The sequence below is a fragment of the Xiphophorus couchianus genome, chromosome 5, assembly GCF_001444195.1.
Source record: "Xiphophorus couchianus chromosome 5, X_couchianus-1.0, whole genome shotgun sequence".
Lineage (NCBI taxonomy): Eukaryota > Metazoa > Chordata > Actinopteri > Cyprinodontiformes > Poeciliidae > Xiphophorus > Xiphophorus couchianus.
Window position 1 is genome coordinate 21,892,463 of NC_040232.1, and position 20,316 is coordinate 21,912,778.

General features: G+C 40.4%; 1 protein-coding gene across 1 annotated transcript; it reads right to left on the reverse strand.

The window, feature by feature from the left end:
- Positions 1-2,670: 2,670 nt before the first annotated feature.
- pomgnt2 (protein O-linked mannose N-acetylglucosaminyltransferase 2 (beta 1,4-)) lies at positions 2,671-20,256 on the reverse strand. The gene is made up of 2 exons (XM_028017817.1): positions 15,178-20,256; positions 2,671-6,953 (listed from the first exon to the last, which is right to left on the reverse strand). The coding sequence occupies exon 2, from the start codon at positions 6,862-6,864 to the stop codon at positions 5,056-5,058; it is 1,809 nt and encodes a 602-aa protein (XP_027873618.1). The 5' UTR covers positions 6,865-6,953; positions 15,178-20,256; the 3' UTR covers positions 2,671-5,055.
- Between the last annotated feature and the right edge of the window lie 60 nt (positions 20,257-20,316).

A 20,316-nucleotide genomic window follows, 5' to 3' on the forward strand; every position in this document is an offset into this window, starting at 1 on the left:
CCTCCTGAACCTCCGTCACACCCTATCCTCACTTTAACTAGTGGTCATGGTTGTAAACCCAATACCCCCTTACACACGTCACAGGTTAATTAGATTGCAGAACATAAAATTGATTTATCCAACAAGCTTGGTGCCCTTTTGGACCAGTCCATTGAAGAGAACGAAGCACCAACGATCTTTTCTGCTGACCCTCACCTGGCGCTGGAGATGTGTCAGCCACACTGTGATGCAGTTGATAAGAACAGATACTTTGCTAGCACAGTAAAACTAGGTAAAGATTGAGACCGGAGCTTCTGCTATTTTTGGTTTCCACAAAAAGTAGAGACATTGTTGGGCCTTCTTTGCCAGTAATGTGGCGTGTTTTTTTTTGGACTGGTCCTCTGTGATGTGCACGCCTAGAAATTTGGCTGGGGTGCCACTGATGACCAATGGGTTTGTGTTTTCCTGAAATTAATTATTATTTCCTTTGTTTTGATATATATTTGCGCGCGCGCACACACACACACACACACACACACACACGCACGCACGCACGCACACACGCACACGCATACAAAGGAGCAATTAACCTTTACAAATTTAACAGAAAAATGAATCTGAGTGACCACATTTGCTGCAGGCTACTTTTTACAGGTAAAAATTTGGCTGGTGAATATAAACTAAAACAAAAATCATACATAATATTATGAACTCAATTTCTAAAAAGAGAACTATATTTTCTTCCACTTTATTCTAAATATTTCATCATCCATACATTATCTAAAAAAGCTTTTGTGTTACGGTAATTTGGAATCAAACTTTTTAATGTGTCAAACACATCGGACATGTATGGAAGCCCGTTTCCGCCACTCTGTTAAAGAAATTAAATAAATTATTTCATAATGAGATAGTATCTCAAAATAATGAGATACTATCCGTAAGACAGAGATACTATCTCATGAGATAGTATCTCATTATGAGATAATTTATTAAAAAATTTTTTTTAACAGAGTGGCGGAAACGGGCTTCCATAGACACAAATGCCCACCAGCGTACATCATACTGCTGCTTTTCTTTCTTCCTACTCTAGATGGCGGTGTTGCCCTAATTTGGCGTTCTGTTGTCTCCTGGCACTTCTATAAAGGAATTTACTGCTTGCTTCTCAACCTGGTGATGAGGTGAAACGAAAACATTATGTGTTTATTGTCAGCTCATTAACTGAAAACAAATTTCTATCTTTATACCTAATGCGTCACTAAACCACAGGCAGCTGACACTCCTTTTTATTTGTTTTCCTTCTCAAGACTCTCAAGCAAAACAACGAGGAAACGGGAAGGTTTATTTCCTGTCTCTTCTTTTGTTTCACTGGAGAAACAGAAACTGAAAAGAAGGGAATATCAGACCATTAGTCCGATTCCAGAGATGAAGAGAATTAATATGAGTAAATGATGTGTAGTGTCGTTTTGACCAGATGAGTGATGGTCTCCTGCTGTGGCTGAGATTGATGAACTCACAATGGTGTCACCATCTCCTGGAGGTGTTTCCAGGTGGAGTATTATGTGGGTCACTTTGTCATTTTGAGGCTTCTCCTGCATGCGGTTGTTTGGGAATTAGGACATTTAACAGGTTTACTATAATGCAGCCTGGAAGGAAAACATGAATGGACCAGTTGATATCGCAAAATTATGCAGGGAATAGAAGGTTCAGTACATGAATATATGCAAATACGGGCATTGAGAGAATATGTTAGTAATTTATGACATGAAAAGCATGAGCATTATTATTGGGCAATTTCAACAGCACCGTTTGTAGATAAGGATATCCAGAGGTGATCAAAACAAAGAGAGAAAATCAAAACACCTTTAAGAAGTCACATACATGCATTGCATAAAAGAAACAGACTATGTGGAAAACAATTAAAAACATATTTTTGATTGATTTTTAAATCAATCAAAAATATGTTCAAAGATGTTCCACTGCATGACAAAGTCCTGACCCTCGTGTATTCATACGTTTGTTCTTCAATGAGATCAAACCAGGCCAATTTTGCACGTTTTATTTTTAATTTTGCCTTGACCTATAGGTGAGGCAAGCACTGGTGGCAGCACTGATCATTTAAGATGGCAGCACCCAAGCAGAAGGCAGAGAAAGGAAGGAAAAACTAAAAGTCAGCTACTGTTTTCTTTCCACATCAGGTTTGAAAATAAAAACGATTCAGAATAAATAAGACATTTTCCCATCCGATCTCCGTAACATCCACTCTGCCACACTTCAAGTCCAAACTCAGAACTCATCTGTTTCAGGTAGCTTGCGCTCTTTGATTGTAATTGCATTGACTTCTTAAATCTTATTTTGTACTTAATTTTTACTATGTATTTCAATTTTGTGTTTGTTTTTATGTTAAATTATACAAGATAACATTGAGTGTCAAGAAAGGTGCCTACAAGTAAAATGTATTATTAATGTCTTGTTCCGCTATATGAACTTATTCAGTTCAACAAAGGCCCAGCTTTATTAGCGCTCCAACTGAATAAGTGTTTTTAATCACATTTTAAGATTTATTGCCTCTCAGTGTTAGTTCCAGGATGTGTAGGCTACAGCAATGTCTTGAGAAAATAATTGGTAATGCCTGTTCTTAATGAAATATTTATATATTTACACACTAAATAACTCATTCAACAGGCAAAGACACATACTGTAACAAAAAAATATTTATTGATTCACAGTTCTTGGGGGGAAAATCCATCTATTTCTAGTGTAGAAAACAGACATTCTGGTTTTACTCATCACATCTACAGGAGTGGCAGGAAAACAAAGAAAACTAACCAACAGCACAGACACACGTATCTAATCCACTACAACCTGCGTTTGCTGCCAAGTCTTCAAATAATCTCTGTTAAGCATGCACTAACCAAAGGAACTTATGCTGGTGGCCGTGTTTTGTCCATCTTGTATTTCCATAGAAATATCTTGCTAAATCTCATCTACCAAACACTTTAATTCAATGACATAAAGGAGAAGCACGGCACTGCAATTTATCTGCAAATGATGACATTTGACAGGCAACCCATAACAGTTGAAAGGAAATCTGCTGGGCTGGTAAGTTTTATTACGATGAAAATGGAGTCGAGGAAGGCATCGCTTAATACTGAATACTGCCAGGTGAAATAATGCTGCTTGAACTAACTTTCTTTTTTTATCAGTCTTTTCTATCCTTCAGTCTCTTTCTATCTGTCAGTTTTTATCTACTGCATCTTTTTCAGTAAGTATCATGTATTTCATTACAAAGACCACTGTCATGGGGGAGGGAAAAACAGTTGATGGTTAGTAGTAACAATGTCCATCCATCTATCACTTGCTTTTCATTTACCTGGGGTCAGCAGCCTAAGGGAGACCCAGACTTTTCTCAGCCATTCGGGCCAGCTTCTCTGGGGAAAATCCCAAGGCATTCCCAAGCCAGTTGTGAAACTTAGTCCCTCCAGCATGTCCTGGGTCTTCCTCTGGGACTCCTCCCAGTAGGACGTGCCTGGAACACCTCACCAGGGAGGCGTTCAGGATGCTGAGTCTACACTTTAAGTTTGCCAAGCAAGCAGTGTGGCTTTTATGTTAGATGTGTAGTATTTTCCAAAAATGAGCCCTAGTAGAGGGTTCTTATAAATATCGGTACAGGTTAACCTGCTCCAAATGAGCGACCCCACGCCAAGTTACAAAAGTTCGGAAGTGCACGAGCAGGGCCCTGACAACCGCGCAAGGTTACCGTAGGCTAATCAGTTAACTATAAACCTAGTTTGAGAGTTTAGAGTTGAAAGTAGGGGTAGGGTTAGGATTAGAGTTGAAAGTAGCAGAGCAACCACGTACAATCAGAAAGATGTCCTGATGTGATCTGACCTAACTGTGAACACCTATGTCATTCTTCTATGGGCGGACGGCTGGTCATGTTGGTGGGGCGCCTCCCTTGGATAATGGTAGGGAAAATGCTGGAAGGTCTAGCAATCAGTGTGTGATATTGAACTTAAGCACAAACTGCAGAACTAGGATCCAAAACACACTAGCAAGTCAATTTATTGATGCTTTTAAAAAGGCTTTTTGGAGTGGCCAAGTTAAAGTCTAGATTCCAGTGATGAAAAGACTCATTACCAGTCTTCTGGTATGAACAACTCTTCATGGCAGTTGTTGGTAAGGGCGGAAGAAACAGTCATTAGGTTTGGTAGGTAAACAGTTGGGTTGGATACTTTTGGAACCATTACTTGCAAACTTTTTTGTATTCAGTCTGTTTTTTTTAATGATCAGATATTAATATTTGATGATTTGAAATATTTAAATGAGACAAGAAAAAAAAACACTGAAGCAGATATGGAGGTATGTACTTTTCACATCAAGGTAAATTATAACATTTAACAAAGCTAAGAATAGGCAGTGTTTTACACATATCTGAACATAGAGTTTAAAAGAAGGATTTGTTTGGCATGGGCTAAAATCTGTTACTGAAAATTTTCCCAAATACTTTAAAGGACTGACTGTGTACATTTCCAAACCATCTGACTGATGAAACAAAGTTTATTTAAGTTAGAAATAAATGCAGCAGGTATAAACTTAGTATATAGAACAAGTTGGTTTGATTTTGGATGGATTGTGTATATTATGAGTAATTTGTGGAATCATCCGTTTGCACACACATTTTAGACAAGTCAGAAAAATGTAAAAACCTTGCTTATCTACGTAACATCTTTCACCTACAACACAGAAGCTACATTGCATACTCTAAAAGGTAGAATCCAGTGTATAGACTAATCCTAAAATCTCATAATATTCTTCTCATAAATACATCTGCTCATTTAAGTTCTTGTAATATCAGTAGAGACGTTTGAAAATGTAATAAATAAACTTTTTCAGTTTTCATCACCCAGTAGTAGAGGAGTCCTCCAGTGAAGACGGAGAGAGTCTTCATGTCGGCTTTGTCTGTCCTGGAACTGCAAAGATCCAGGACAGACATTTATTTACCAAGACTAATCAAAATCTAATCAAGCAGCTCCTTCCAGTGAGGTTGTAGAAATTGACAGGGTGGCCCTGTGTTTATTAGGTCCGACATGTCAGAACATCTGCAAACGGACCTAAGAGGTTCTTGTTAAAGATGCACCTCACCCACACCAGGTAGGTAGTAAAGGGCTTTATGTTCTCAGAGAAAGTGTAGTTCTGTTGAGGAAGGATATAAGGCATGTAGGTGTTTTCTCCCTGCTCCTGGATCCATACCTCGTACTTAACCTCTCTGACCTTCAGGTACTTTAGATTCCACGGGATCTGCCAAGAGACTGTGAGTTTGGCCTCATTAGGGGTTTGTACTGATGTCTGACAGTGGGCTTCTCTGACCCGGCCAGGGTGAACTGTGCTGGCAGTTTTTGTTTTCTTCAGGCTAGGCTTACTCTTCATGCCATCTTTGAGGACCTCGAGGAATGACGGAATGTCTACCAAAGTATCCTGGTAGATCCGGAAAAGCCATTCTGGGTTCCGGCAGCACAGGTGCCTTGGGACATCCGCACTTGCCAGGATGCGCTGCTGCTCATCTTTTTCTAGGTGGGCAATCCCGCCTTGCTCCCACGGTCTGTCTGGATGGGTGACAGTGTTTTCCTCCTTAGAATTCCTCCAAAAAATGTAGTGAAGGTCCATGCCTGGTAGAGTGGCGAGGGTTTTATATGGAGTATACTGCTCTGGGTTCACAGCAAAGGGGAACAACTCTACCACAGTTGTACCTCTGGGGAGAAACATTGAGGTGATAAGCTGAGCTCCATGCATGCTGACCAACATGGAAGCAGCACTAATCACCTGGATGATACTAGGAAAAGATTGTTCCTCCAGGGATACTGTAACCACTCTCATCTGGAACTCCTGGGCTAAGGCCATTATTAGCTCTGCTTCATTCAGAATTAATCTTGTTGTTGAGCGACTAAACACAGCGATGTATTCATCTTTCTTGTCTCTCTCCCTCTCTTGCTCTGAGCTTCCTCCATCCTTCTCTGCCTCGTCCTGCCTTGTTATGTTCATTTTCTCCATTAAAGCCTTGGCAAAATGTCTGATCTCATTCCCTGAAACCAAAATGTTGGCTTTGGGCCCCTGTGGCTGAACAAACCCATACTGGTACCAGGTGGTCATTTTGGATAAACCAACATAAGATTTAGTAAAACACATTAGCTTTCCAAAGTTCCTCAACTGCTCTTTAAGAAGTGGCTGCTTGCTGCTGAGAAGTTGATAGAGGTCGAAGTGTGGCCCTTCACCCCAGCCTTCCATGAACACGAGACGTGCCTCATCGTCCAAGTCTGAATACTGTTTCATGGTAAAGAAGGCTGGAAGAAGATCATCGTGGAATACGTGCATAAGGTTATCCGGATTGAATCTGTTGAGGATCAGAGTCACATCTGGTACAAAAACGGGTTTGGGCATGAACTTTAAAGCGGCAGCTGGGAGTTCTAAAAAGTTAAAATATTGGGTGTTGTGATCCTCTACTGAGGACAAATCTAGTAGGGCAGGTTGAAAGCGCCTAGATCCAAGATTAGGCAGCATGACAGAGGAGTTGGAGTGGAAAAATACAAACTCCTCTGCCTCAGAGGAGTAGCACAAATAGTCAAAGCGGCAGATGCGGTCGGTGTGCATCTTGCCAGTACACACCATGCGGGTGCCATGTTCCTGGAGAGATTGCAGGGCAATATGGTAGTCGATGCGGGCCTGAGAGAGCTCCTTGGACTGCTGTGTCATATGCAACTCCTCCTCCAGGGAGGCTGCGTGCTCGCTTAGCTTGGAGTACTTCCAAAGCATTGCTGCAATCACGGAGACGAGCAACCCGTTAATTAGCGCACCCAAGCTCATCCTGCAGCCCACCACAGAAGCTCGCATCACTGCAGCCACTGAGGACCCAGCGCCCAACTCCAACTGGCCTCCAACCTCAGAGGGAAGTGGCAAAACATTAACTGCCAAGCGATGACCTGAAACAGAGAAGAGAATGTGGAGATGAGGGAAAATTCATTTGTATCCCCGTTATTGAATAGCAAAAAATATATATTCTGAATCAATTCTCTGAGTAAAAATGGGCAAGACACTAATACGGTGTAGGTATAGTCGTGAAGCAAAACCAAAAAATCAATACACAGACCATATTCCATCTTTATATAAGATGGATTCAGACATTAAATCATGTGGCCATAGCTGTCACCTTTAGAAACAATCTCCCTTTTCTTTTGCAAACCAATTCTCCTCGCCTTATGACCATCCTGATATGTCAGGACAAATGAGACTGCGAGCAGGCACAGAAAGGAACATTGCTCTCTGCTCTCCTCATCTGCACACTGAGAGAACAAGTGAGTCATTGAGAGACGTCAAATCAAAGGAACGGCTAATGGCCAGCAGCTGCCTGCACACACAGAGCAACTGGCATGCTAAATATCCCTTTAAGTGCTAGTCTAATTAGCTAAACAGACTTACATCAAGTTTATTCTGTTCAATTCATCATCATGCAATCACTAATAATGATAAATGGAAGTACGCACTAATAATGTTGCAGTGTCTGTCAGAAGCTGGTCTCTCAGCAGGGGCTCAAACTAAACTAAGGTAAGAGTCATGTGTATACTGAAATTTTAATTAATTAATTCACTAAGCTTTGAACAAAATGCCCCTTTATCACATACACTGAATCATTTTGCCCATGTTGCCATCATGCTGCTGCGCTCTCACAGCACTACCAGTCTCTTCCCTACTGTTTCCGTTCAGTCCCTGAGCTATTTCTGACATCCAAGCAAGTGCAATGTCACTGGCAATAGGGTCACCTTTTTAGTTCAAACCCAATGGAAACACACAGGCACAATGCAGGCACAGTAAAAATGAAGCAATGAAACGTTGTGTTTATGAAAGACAACAGAAAGATTCACATCTTGATGGTCATCTTGGATATTTAACTGAGAAGTGTAGAAGTGTAGTTAATGACTGATCACATATTTCCTGTTTGATCAGTCTACTCCCCAATGGGTAGTCAAAGACGGTTCTTTCAGGACCTAGACTGAGGCCACATCCTCCAAGACCAAGACTAGATGTTCCAAGACCAAGACAAAGGTCTAACCTTTCAAGGTGAAGACGAAGACCAGAACTTCCAAGACCAAGACCAGGGCCAAACCTACCAAGACCAAGATGAAGATCCAACCTTCCAAGACCAAGACGAAATGTTTAGAGTTCAACTAATATTTTAGGACACTGGGGATTTTTTGTACACCGCAAAATACAAAAATGAATGGTAAAACAATAAATTATTCAAACAAAGCTATTTTTAAACTAATAATTATCACAATAAACTTATATTCAAGTTATTAACTGCAGATATACACTAATGATACACAATCTGGGAGATGCAGCACCAAAAGGACTTCCAGAGTCGCACTGATCTGACAATCGTTGCTCAGCAGAATCTGATGCAGATAATAAAATGATGAGGATGGCCAACAACTGAGCTAATTTGGAAAGAAGTGAATGGATTCGAAAAGGCTGCATGAGGATCATAACAGAAACTGAGCCTCATGCTTTGCGCATTGCTCAGGTGAATGCTGCAAGTTGTAAATTCTGTTCCAATTGATCGATAAATCACAGAGCATGTCCTGTAAGCACACAGGCTCCTAGATCTAGGGACATCAACTTGTATGAAGAGGAAGAACAAAATGATCCACAATGGTTGCATGGTTAGTGTGGAACTATAATTTGTTGTGTAGTTGTCTGTTTGTTGTAGAGATGATAAGTGCTGTGATGATCTGGTAGAGTTGGTTCTTGGTAGCCTGGAGGGTCTGATGCATTTTAATCAGAATCCTGGAAAGCAGCAGCAGAGGGTCCTGGGAGGGGAGTAGTGCACGGTCACACCCAGATTTCCAGCCTTCCTCCTTTGGAGCAACCCAACTGTTTTTCTCTACACCAAATCCCCATAGCTTCCATTTTTCAATAAGTTCCATAAGCGCTCAAAAGCTTCCCTAAAGCAGCGGTCAACTCGGAGCTAAGTGTTTCGCCGAAGTCTGGACCAGTGTTTCCCTTCCTTCCGGACACCTGCTGACCGTGACAATGTGTCGTTATTTTATGTTATTTTTATTTGTAGACCTCGACATGGCCTGTCAGCTTGGATCAAGTTGCCTGGACCTCAGCGTGGCACCGTGGAGGATTAATGGCCCAGCTGTCGTTACTGGGTTATACCAAGACAAGTCTCATGCCCGTTCTCTCACTTTGCATCCCTTTCTTCTTCATGTCAGGACAGACTGTTAAAGCTTTGCCATCTGCTCCAGAGGAAGAGACGGGAAAGAACACTGGCTGCCTGGTAATAACAGCCAGTGAGTGTGAGAAAACCCCCATGGTCTATATTTGACACATCACATGTCTGACAACTTGTCTATTGCAAGCTAAGGCTAAGTACTTGATTTATAGCATACTGCTTCATGGTGTCTCTTTTCTCTGAGGGTACATGGGCTGGTGTGGGCTTTTTGCTGAATGTTTAAGTGACAGAGACAAAAAGGAAGAATATGAAATGTTGGCAAAAAAAACTGCAGAACATGACTCCAGCAGAGAGCAGGAGGAGCATTTGGAGAAGTAGCACCAAAACAAGAAATACACGTTTCCACTACGGTGTCCAAGTGTCCTGCATACACACTAAAAGACACTAGTTTCTAGTAGGACACTGGTATTAGCACGGGTACTGCCCATTTCTGTCCTGTTTCTCATTATTTAGTGCATCTTCATGCACGTCAGTTTGAGCAGCCGTATCTTTCTTTGCACCAAGAATGACACGGATGTCTGGATGTCAAACTAACACAGAAAAACAGGTGAAACCCAGAAATAGATTTCATTCTTGATGCCATATTTATAACTTACAAGCAGGGAAAAGGAGCAGCTCAAGAACATGTTGTCCACACTGACATGAACAATTGGCTAAATTCTATTTTTCAGCTGCACTGTCATCTGAATGCAAACACTTTTTATGAAAGATTTGGACTTTTCACACTAATAATGTTGAAACCCCAGGAGCACTTGACAACCTGCCAGAAACGGCGACGTTTTAGCAGGTTTTTTTAGATCGCATCTCACCACTGAACCTGGGTGGGTGTTCTGAGAAAACAAAGAAACCTATTGTTTAAAAAGAGAGATGGTCAAAATGACATCGCTGCAACCTGAGTTTTACACATCAATGTTGGAAGTGTAAACTTGCAGGAGCACAGAACACACACTTTCCTACAATCACAGGTACATCTTCAGAAGACGTCTTACAGAGCAAAGAGGTAACAAAAATGTGTATGGAGACAACAATTATTCTGATTTTAGATAAGAAAACAGTCTATAAACAGAACTAATTGGGACTGCTGGATAGTTTTAGAAGCTAGAATGGACTCCCAGTATTTGCAGTGGCTAGGGAGCTCATTAGCTGTGCTCTGAACTGGCTGCTAACACGTGTTATCCAGTAAATTCATCTACAGTCACATTATTCAATCTTATTATACAAAACAACAAGGGAAAAATAATCAATCCTAGTAAATAAGCAGCCATAAGGAACAGCGTTTGGGATCGCTCTGTAAATACCTACACTCTTCCTGAGAGACCCAACCATGCTTTAAACTTATGTTAGTATGATGAACATGATTAACTAATTAATAATGAAGTTTCTAAGCATTGCAACTGCAAAATGGTTATTTCCCATGAATACCAAATTAACTACAAATGAGAATATATCACCCAATGGCTGCTCAGTCAGCTCTAGTTTTGTGGCTCATTAACCCTTTGCACGTCACATCACACTCTTCAGAAAGCGACCCACTGTGCCATGACAAACGTCAAAACCTAAACTTCTATAAGAGTGCATTCAACTCAGCCCTGTTTAGTCCGCTTTAATTGAACTGTAGTTTGTCTACAAAGTCCGGCTCACCTGGGGAGTTGTGAATGCACAATCAAACTCTACCACAAAAACAAACTCTGGTCCTTCTTCTGAGATTTTTCTGTAATATCCTTCATATTCTTCCGTAGTTCTTGGTGCAGCACCACGACAGGCGAGGAGGTGAAAAGGTTTTTCAGTTAGTTTGGACTGTTTGTCAGTGCAGTGTGAAAGCGAACAGCACCAGATAAAAATGCAACAACTTTTGCAATTTTGGTCCTGGTTGCAATTTGGAACACTATCTGGTGTGAAAACAACCACAAGCTTGTCAAAAAAAATGACAGTTTGTCGCCTAATATATTTATTTAGTTGATTTCGTTGTAAAAATGGTAATAGGGTGCTGAGTGATCGACTGCACAAAACAGACAAAGGTGCAAATCAAACTTGTCATTTTATCCTAAACCGTTTGATGGAGACAGAAGACGGTGATGGTTAGCTCCGTCAATCATAAGGACTGACAATCGGTGTATTTATGGAATTGCAGTGAACACTTTTTACAAGGTAAGAAGAGTCATTTTCATATACTTCATAAATAAGTAAGATTAGTAAGATACAATTAAATATTGCATTATGCTAAAGCTACGCGACTATCATTAGAAACCAAGGACAAAATGCCCCACCATCATGTAGTCTACCCTATAGGGAAAAAAGGTTAGCATCTAGACTTTTGTACCCTTTTAAGTCTCTGGTGTGAGAGGAAACACTGTGAATTCAGGCAAATTTGATAAAATCGACAAACATGCCAGGAGGAAGAAGTTGTGGGTCGGTTTCTAAGCTAGCTATTTCTAACTTTTGTAAATTTCGCCATTTATGAGTCCCAGCTAGTTGTGCTACTTCCATAGACAAATTAGCTTGACTCGAACAAATAGAAGCCATAGATACACTGTCAAACAACTTCGGAAAACGATCACAGTCACAATCCCTCATTTCTGAAGTCCATCATGGTGCCTCAGCATGATTGACATAGTTGCAAAGTGTCAATACACCCCCAGACAACAGCATGATCCTCCTAATAATTCCCAGTCTATTTCTGATAAAACACTGCAGCTCTCCTCATTGCTTACACTTCAGCAGAGAGCCAAATGCTGCTGTGTGTACAGCTGAGCTCTTCCTCTCACCATGCTGCCCCAGTGGTGACCTCAAGTGTCATACATATATTTATTTCACAAACTGTTAAGGTAGCGTCAAAATCCCTTTCATCTCTTGTTCCTAGTGGTGAGATAAAGCCTTTAAAGTTCATGTTAAATATGAATGCAGCCACTAATCCAAAGCATAACTTTATTTCTAAATAGCTCATTAAAAACAACAACAAACAACAACAAAAAAAAAAGTTGGTTAAAGTCGGTGGAAAATGCTGAGTGGACATTTGAAATAGGTTCATCGTGGTCTCATTTTTCACATTACAAAAAAACTGCCATTTTAACAGGGGTGTGAAGACTTTCGTAGGTTTTAACCCGAGACGTACTTCCTGCTGAGGGGACATTCGGGACAGGGTTAGGGGAGCAGACCGTTCTGACATGATCACCAACCAACCCGCACATTTATAACCTCCTGTGAACAAACATTTGGATGCATCTTTGCAGAAGAATGTTATGAAGTTAATGCTAACAGACTATGTTAACATAGTCTGTTAATGCTAACAGACTATGTTAATGCTAACATAGTCTGTTAATGCTAACAGACTATGAGTTCCTTTATAACAAAGCACTCAACCACACACTAGGTCTTAATATACCCAGCACAAAAAAAACATGCAAATCAATTCATATTCATGGGTTTCCACATCCACAAAGTAGTGAACTGAATTATCCTCCTAGAAAAAGAACATTCCCAGAAGGCAACTGAACGCTCTCCTTCACAGAGAGGCGCTGCAGTTCCAAGAAAATAGGCAAATAAATCCCCCTGAATGGCTCTGAAGACAAGAACAGAAGTGCATATCAAAGTGGAGGTGTGATATGAAAACAACCCTGCTAGGAAAACAAGACTTTTAGATGGACCCAGACTAGGTCGTCCTTCATTACATCATATGCTTGCGATTATTTCTAACCTAGCTAACTTGTAAGAAACACAAAGTATGTCATCATGTGAACTTTTTTGTTAAGTAAACAATAAGCAGGTCTAGACTTGGACTTGAATTGCACCCAAGTCACAAAAACAAACACTAGGGACTTGACTTTTACTTTGACTTTGCCAGAGATCAGAATCTTGTGTAATCAGGAGTGAAAGGTATAATTCAATAGGGGCACACTGGTTTGTCTTGGTGCTTATTGTCCTCATGTGTTCACAAAGACAACAACACTTCAGGGCCACAAAACAGATCTAGAATGAGAAGAAATGACTTGTGAATATCTGTGCTGATACAGAGGTGACCTCCAGTTAATGTGACCAGCTGCCTGCAGGGTTTAAAAGCACACACACAATTGTTTCTGTAGCGAATACTCTAAAACAAGTTCTCCTGATATCTGTTAGAAAGTAATAATGAAAGGGAGATGTCTGAAACACACTTCATGTGTAGAGCTTCATGACGGTCCTGCAGCACCTTGACCAGAGGTCACATGGAGGTGAACATTCGGTCTTGATGAATGGTGATTTCTGAATGACAGGTGGCAGTAAACATCAGCCAGACATCTAGAGAGGAACCTTCCTGACGCCTCCCATCTGACTGCAGCAGAACACCACTGTGTCTTAAAGGGGTAGTATTATGTATTTTCTGCAGCCAACAGATTGTGCTGTAATTTTATAGCACAATCAAGTAACGAACTTAACTTCAGTTGTTAAGAAAATGCGATATATATGAAATGTGATTTAAAAGAAATTAGACTTCATATCTCAGTGCCTTGAAATTGGGTCTCTGTCTCTTTAAAAAAAACCTGCTCTTTCTGAAACTCTACCAATAAGTCATCACAATATGGCTCCTCTAGTGAGCCTTTAATATTTTTACCAGTGTTGCATTGAGAAGTAGCTCCTATAATGAGCTCAGCTAATGCGTCGTTCCACCAGGTGTTGCTAATTGTTGCTGGCTAGTCTGAAGGAGCTGAGTGGCGGAGTGATGGAGGAGGGCTGATCTGTGAGGCAGAATCAGAAACTGCAGCTCTGAGGAGAAGGTACGTCCTCAAATGTTCACCAGCGCGTTTTCCACAGCCGAATGGTTGCCATGGAGATTAAAGGATTTCTCAAACATGCATGAAAGAATCAAAGCAACACTCTAGGTGTGTTTTGATAAGAGATTAATATCATAACACATTGCAAAAACTCAAAACAAGTCCATTTTACATAATACTGTCCCTTTAAAATGCTTGTTCAACCCAGAATTTATGCTTATTGAATTCTAAAGTTATTCAACCTAGTTTCCAATTATTGACACTAAGAGTTTACCGCCAAGTTTAAAAGCACAGCAGTTGAAATGTTAATGAAATATACAGTAATATTCTACCAAATATGGTGTCCAGGCAGACGTTTGCGATTGTTAACTAATACTGGATTGACTTTTGTGATTCAGTACATTGTTCAGTTGTAATATGAATGCAAATAATGTTTGCTTTTGATGGTTACTGACTGGAGGTCAGCTGTTTGTACTTTCACTTCTAAAAGTAAACTGCAGGACTGTGTATAAACGATGCACACAAAATTAGAAAATATTCCTTCGTTCCATCTACATTTATTGGCAGTTTTGGTAAAGATGTGGATAAGCTGTTTTTCTACATAACCAGAAACTCAATTTGAGTCTCAGTTCCGACTGAGGTTATATGCTCCACATGCCTACGTTTGTGATGGTAGGAAAGAAAAATATTTTTTCCTGGCATCACACCACAGAAACCAGATGGCATGTAGGGGGAGTCTAATGGTTGTCATGGAGATGTGATGAACCCAAGACTCCTCTTTTTGCTGCAGGTCTCCAGCTTTAAAAGAGCTTTAAACCGGTTTTTCCCTCCCTGACCATCCCATCCCCCTCATGGTGTGCAGGGGGAGATAAACATGGATCCTCTAATGGGACTGTCCCGGTGTGCCAGTAAATAAAAACATTATTTATTTATTTTTGTACTTTCTTTCTATACAGAATGCTATTTTTAAACGTGTTTTGTACCAGATTGTAAAGAGCTAACAATCAAGTGCCTATAATTGTTTATATAAATTTAAAGTGTTCAGCTTTTACTTGCATTTTTCATTCATATTTGACACTATGATGACAGCCAGCAGCAGGACCCGCTCCGGTTCTAAACATGCTACACTGAAGCATCCAGCTGTGTGCCTGCTGTAGCTCTTACCTGCAGTCCCACTAACAGTCCCAGTCCCAGTGACGACGTTGCCTGTGCGGCTCTGTGAGGACAGTCCGGAGGTTAGCTCATTCAGGCATCATCAGCTCGCCAGTCCGGAGCCCCAATCCGGAGACAGGAGCACCCCGGTGGAAACGGAGGAAACACCGGCTTGTTCCGTTATAGAGAACCCCCCCACCTCACCGTGTCTGGTTATGGTCCCGGCCGGGCGGGCTGTCAGGGGGACAGAGAGGGAGACAGAGACAGAAACACAGGCAGTGGAGCCGCTCCGAGGAGAGAGAGGAGTCTGACTGCAGACTCTAGCGGAGCTCCGTAGGAAGCGGAAGTAGCTCCGCTGGAGAGGGTGGGCCTTCAAAAATTTCTTTCCCCTCTTTTTAATTACCTGTCAGTCAGAAACAGCAGCCAGTATTTACAATTATGTGAACTGTTTACTGAATTTACAAATTTGAATAAAAACTACATATAAATCTCTAGATATACAAATATAAGTGTCTCATTATTATTGCTTTAGCGCCCCCTTCTGCTTAGGCGTCAGAACATGTGACAGGCGATACCGCTGTTAACTGAAATGAGACATTTATTACTGAATTCAATTTAGATTTAATATATAATGACAATGAATTGGCTGCTGCTCCCCACTCTTTTTATTGTAATGAATTTTTCATAAGTATCCGTCTGCTAAGGCATGCACTGTGAAAACTGGTTGGCAATTTTAAAAAAAGACTTTGGGAAAAAATACAGCATTACTTCAAATGTTTTACTTACAAATGCAACTTAAAGTAAACAGGTAATGATTTGTTTGTGTATGCTTTTCTCAGTGTACTAATATTTTTTTACACATTCAACTCAGTTTTTTCATACCACCAATTTAAAACAGATGTTGTTCCAAGCTACTTTCAAGGCCCCATAAGATCAAATTTATATGCAAAAATAAATCTAATACAGATGGTTTCAAAGTCAGCTACATTATTCCAGTTCAATCCTACTCATTAAACAAATACACCCAAGATCAGATCATAATTCAAATAGTTGGAAAGTTACTTAAGGAAACCCAGCAATTCCTCACACTGTCCATGCATGTAGCAAAAGTGGAAAGGGGAAACTTCCTTTTAACAGCAAGAAATCTCCAGCAGAACCAGAACCAGGTTGAGTGTGAGCAGCCATCTGCCATGGCTGACCAGGGGTTTGAGAAGACAGAGCATACACACACACACACACACATTTAAGCCTTAACAACCAGACATTGTGTATGGAGGCCATGTAGCTAAAAAGGCAGTTTCACTGTCATTAAGTCGGTCACTGCTGAGTGATGATTGGCTCGACATCTTGGAAGCAGAGAAGGAGGATGCCAAAACAAGACACAACTTCTCAAAGAAAGCATCCATATTGAGGATGTAAGAAGTGGGTTTCCCCTCAAGAACTCTCAGGTCGATACACACCAGCTCTCTGACCATGTCACTATATTTCACACACAACTAACTCCAGCGGAGCCATAGGGAAGTTCTGCTCTGCAGCATTCCACACCAGGAAAACTCAATACTACAGGAACAGAAGGCAGGTCTCTCCTTCTGTGGGTTAAATTCTGCTGTTTCAGGGGAGTTGTGTGTACGCGTGTGTGAGTGCCCACACGCATGAGGTGACCTTCAGATACTGCCTGACAAACACTCATTTCTCACCTGTGATTGACTTCTTCACATCATCAGTGCAGGAGTATTTTAAAGGAGGTCAGATCTCTGGTGAACCGCTCTAGAAGGTGTTGCTGATGTGACGTTCGTGCAGGACGTGTTAGCATTCGTGCTGGGCCGCTGCTCTAACTCCCTCCATCACGGCCCTCCAGAAGTCAGCTTGCAGTTTTTTTTCTCAGAGACAGCTGGGAGCTCCGAGGTTAATCCGTTAAAGTCTGAAGTCAGGGTTTTGTATCATCGACTCTCTCCTTCTTTCCTCTCATAGCTTTCTCCACCAGTCATAACCTCAGGCACACAAACACACACACGCAGCCCCCCACCCCCGCACACACACATATCAGTTCTTTGAACTGTGACTAAAGCCTCCTTGTGTCTCTGTATTTGTCTTTGATCTGTGTTAAAGGTTAGACTAACTTCTGCAGATTGTGCAGGACAAAAGCACCTAAAGTTCATTCTGGAAGGTTCCAGCTGGTAGCTGTAGGTTCACAGCTACCAGTAGGTCAGAGCATCTTTTTGCTGGAATCTCCAGTCATATAACTAACTTCAGTTCATGCAGAACACTGCAGCAAGACGTTTGAACATCACTCATCTTAAAATCTCTACACCAGCTTCCAGCTCAACAGAGAACAGATAATAGGTTTTAAAATCCCAGTAACTTGATCTGCCGTGTTTTTTATGTTTCTACGATGCTAAAAGAATATAAATAACTAATATACACATAGCTGTTTTCTCCAACTTTTTTGTTGTGACATATTTCCATTATTTTCTTTTTCAATTGTGCAAGAAGAAAATAATTCTTCACAAATGTCATTTTTGCCCTTAATAACAAACACCTTCATTTGAAAACTGGATCTTGTTTTCAAATGAAGACATTTTATTATCTTTGATTAATATTTAAATTGGTTTGATGTTTTAAAGCACTGAAGAGTGACAAACATGCAAAAATAAAAAAAGGAAGTGAAGATGGGGCAAACACTTTTTCATCCTACATACTTCAAATCTGACTTGATATGAACGGATTGAATTGCCTTTTTCTGTACAGTCCCTTGTGACGATGTATGTGGTGAACCAAGCCGGCGTGACAAAAATAAATGGAATTTAATTTAAGTAAAGAAATAAATTGGTGAAGCTGCCTGATCTGTTAATGTGGGGTGTCCATATGTAATGAAGATGGCTTCTTTCACTCCTCTTTCAAACAACATGGAGACTGTACCGTCATGAACTCCTTGTCCTTGAGACGTAGCTGAACTGCTGAGTCCTGAACCGACAGCTGACTGTTCTGACCCAGAGCTGCATACACCACACCATTTTACCCTGTGTTGCTCTGTTTAGTCCTTGGGATGAAGTAACCGTGTTGTAATCCTAGAAAGGCTCTAAGATTTTGCTCCTTAGTGTCTCAAGTACGTCAGTCAGAACCAAATAGTAAAATGACATCAAATCCCATCAGGCTTTAGTTCTACTTCACATCCTGTTTCTGTTTCTATTTTTCTCTCTGTGCTCACAAGAACCTCACAGCACAAAGGCCGTATGAACGCAGCGATGACATCATCCAGATGGGTTTTAATGAGCCAAATGTAATATGCACTGCCAGCAGCAGCCATTAACTAAGAGTGGTTACACAAATTAAAAAAGGAGCCAAAATATTAGAGTAAAGCGTATCAACAGGGGATATAGAAAGGAGGACACGTTTTACTAGATCTCATTCAGAGCATTTATTCAGAGATGACACAGAAAATATCACTAAGCCATAAACTGGAGAATGACTGGAATTTTTAATCTGAGTTTTAAAAAAAAAAATCAATCTGGACTTTTTATTAGTACATGATATTTAAAAAAAGGTTGTGTGACAGTTCATCTTTAGAATTACACTTAGAACAGAAAGTGTAATTCTGACAAAAAATGCCTTTGCTTCATTCACTCTCTTAACAACTAGATTTTTAGCCAGTCGCTTATTTATTTATTTGTTTATTATTTTTCAATTATGGCTTTGTGCAATGCTGTGCATTTTAACACAAAAAAGAAAAAAAGAAAATGTAAAAAAAATTCACATTTGGGTCCGTCTTCATCCCAAAGCTGCTGGGATTTGGTCCAGAAACAATTTTCTGACAGCCATTTTTAATCCTTTGATTAAAAGCTTATCTCATAAAAACAGGCATCCAAGCCAGACACTGACTGCCTCCAGCACAACACAATAAATAGATAAATACATGCAGATAGGGGGATAACTGTGAACTGGATGTAATGGGTCTTTGTTTATTTTTTACTGTTATTTCAACTTTATGTTCTCTTTTTGTAGAAGCTACATCTGGCCTGATCTGCTTAGCTGTGCCACATCGGCTGAGTTACTGCCAATAACTTCACCTTCTCCTATAGATGATGCTCTTGACCCTGTCTTTCAGAGGTTGACCTTGTCTGTCTTCTACAAAAAGCAACCGAAGGAGCTACTGCCTAAACAAACCCTGTTATTGTTGTTAAAGCCTGTCTCTCTCATGGACAAAGCTGTGATCAGAGCTTTTGTCAAAAAGCCTCTAAAGACTTTAAAAGCTTATCTGTAAAATATTTTCCTCTCCGTGATGAAACCACTAAAGGAGCTACTACTGCCATTACCTTTTTACTTTTCTTTAACATGAAAAGTACACCTGGATCATCTCATCTGTTTCTTTCTTAGTGTTCTTAGTTCTGTCTTCTCAAACCCCCAGTCAACTGTGGCAGACAGCCGTTCACACTAAGTAAGAGATTTTTCCAAATATGCACAAAACTTTGTCGATATAAACCCCCCACCCTGCAATTTCGCAATTGCAATGTTTTTATTGAATAAGAAACGCAACTGAAATCACACGTGAATAAGTTTGTTGATGCGATAAGTCATTAAAAACATGCAGCCAACTTCTTCCTGTCAGCATGGTGGGCCGCCAGGCCTATAATATACAGGGGGAAACCCTGCACTTGTTTATTAATCAGCTCGTCTGCTTAAATATCTCCATATGCCAGCTCTCAGTCATATCTAGTTACTGCCACCAGCTGGTTTCGTTATGAGTTTTTATTTTGGATTTGGACTTTTTTCGTTTGGACTGTCGTTGTCTACTTCATGGTTTGCACCAGTGGCAACATCTGGATCTGGTTGTGACATGTGTGATGCGGAAAAACTGTTTCTCTTGCAGTTTTGCGAAACACACTAATTTCAATACAGCTAGAGCAGAAGGTTTTTATCAATAAATGTGTTTGTATTTTTTCCCAAAATTAGCATGTTTCCACTAAGCAAATTTACTTTCCAAATGTTAAATGGAAATGCGGCTGTATTTCTACTAACCATAAAATTGTGCAATTTGACAATTTAGAAATAAGTTTGATTAATGAAAACACACCGATTTTGAAAAAAACTCGTTTTTTGTTCAATTTCGTTGAATTCTGTTCAATGACAATAAATGCTATCTATCTATCTATC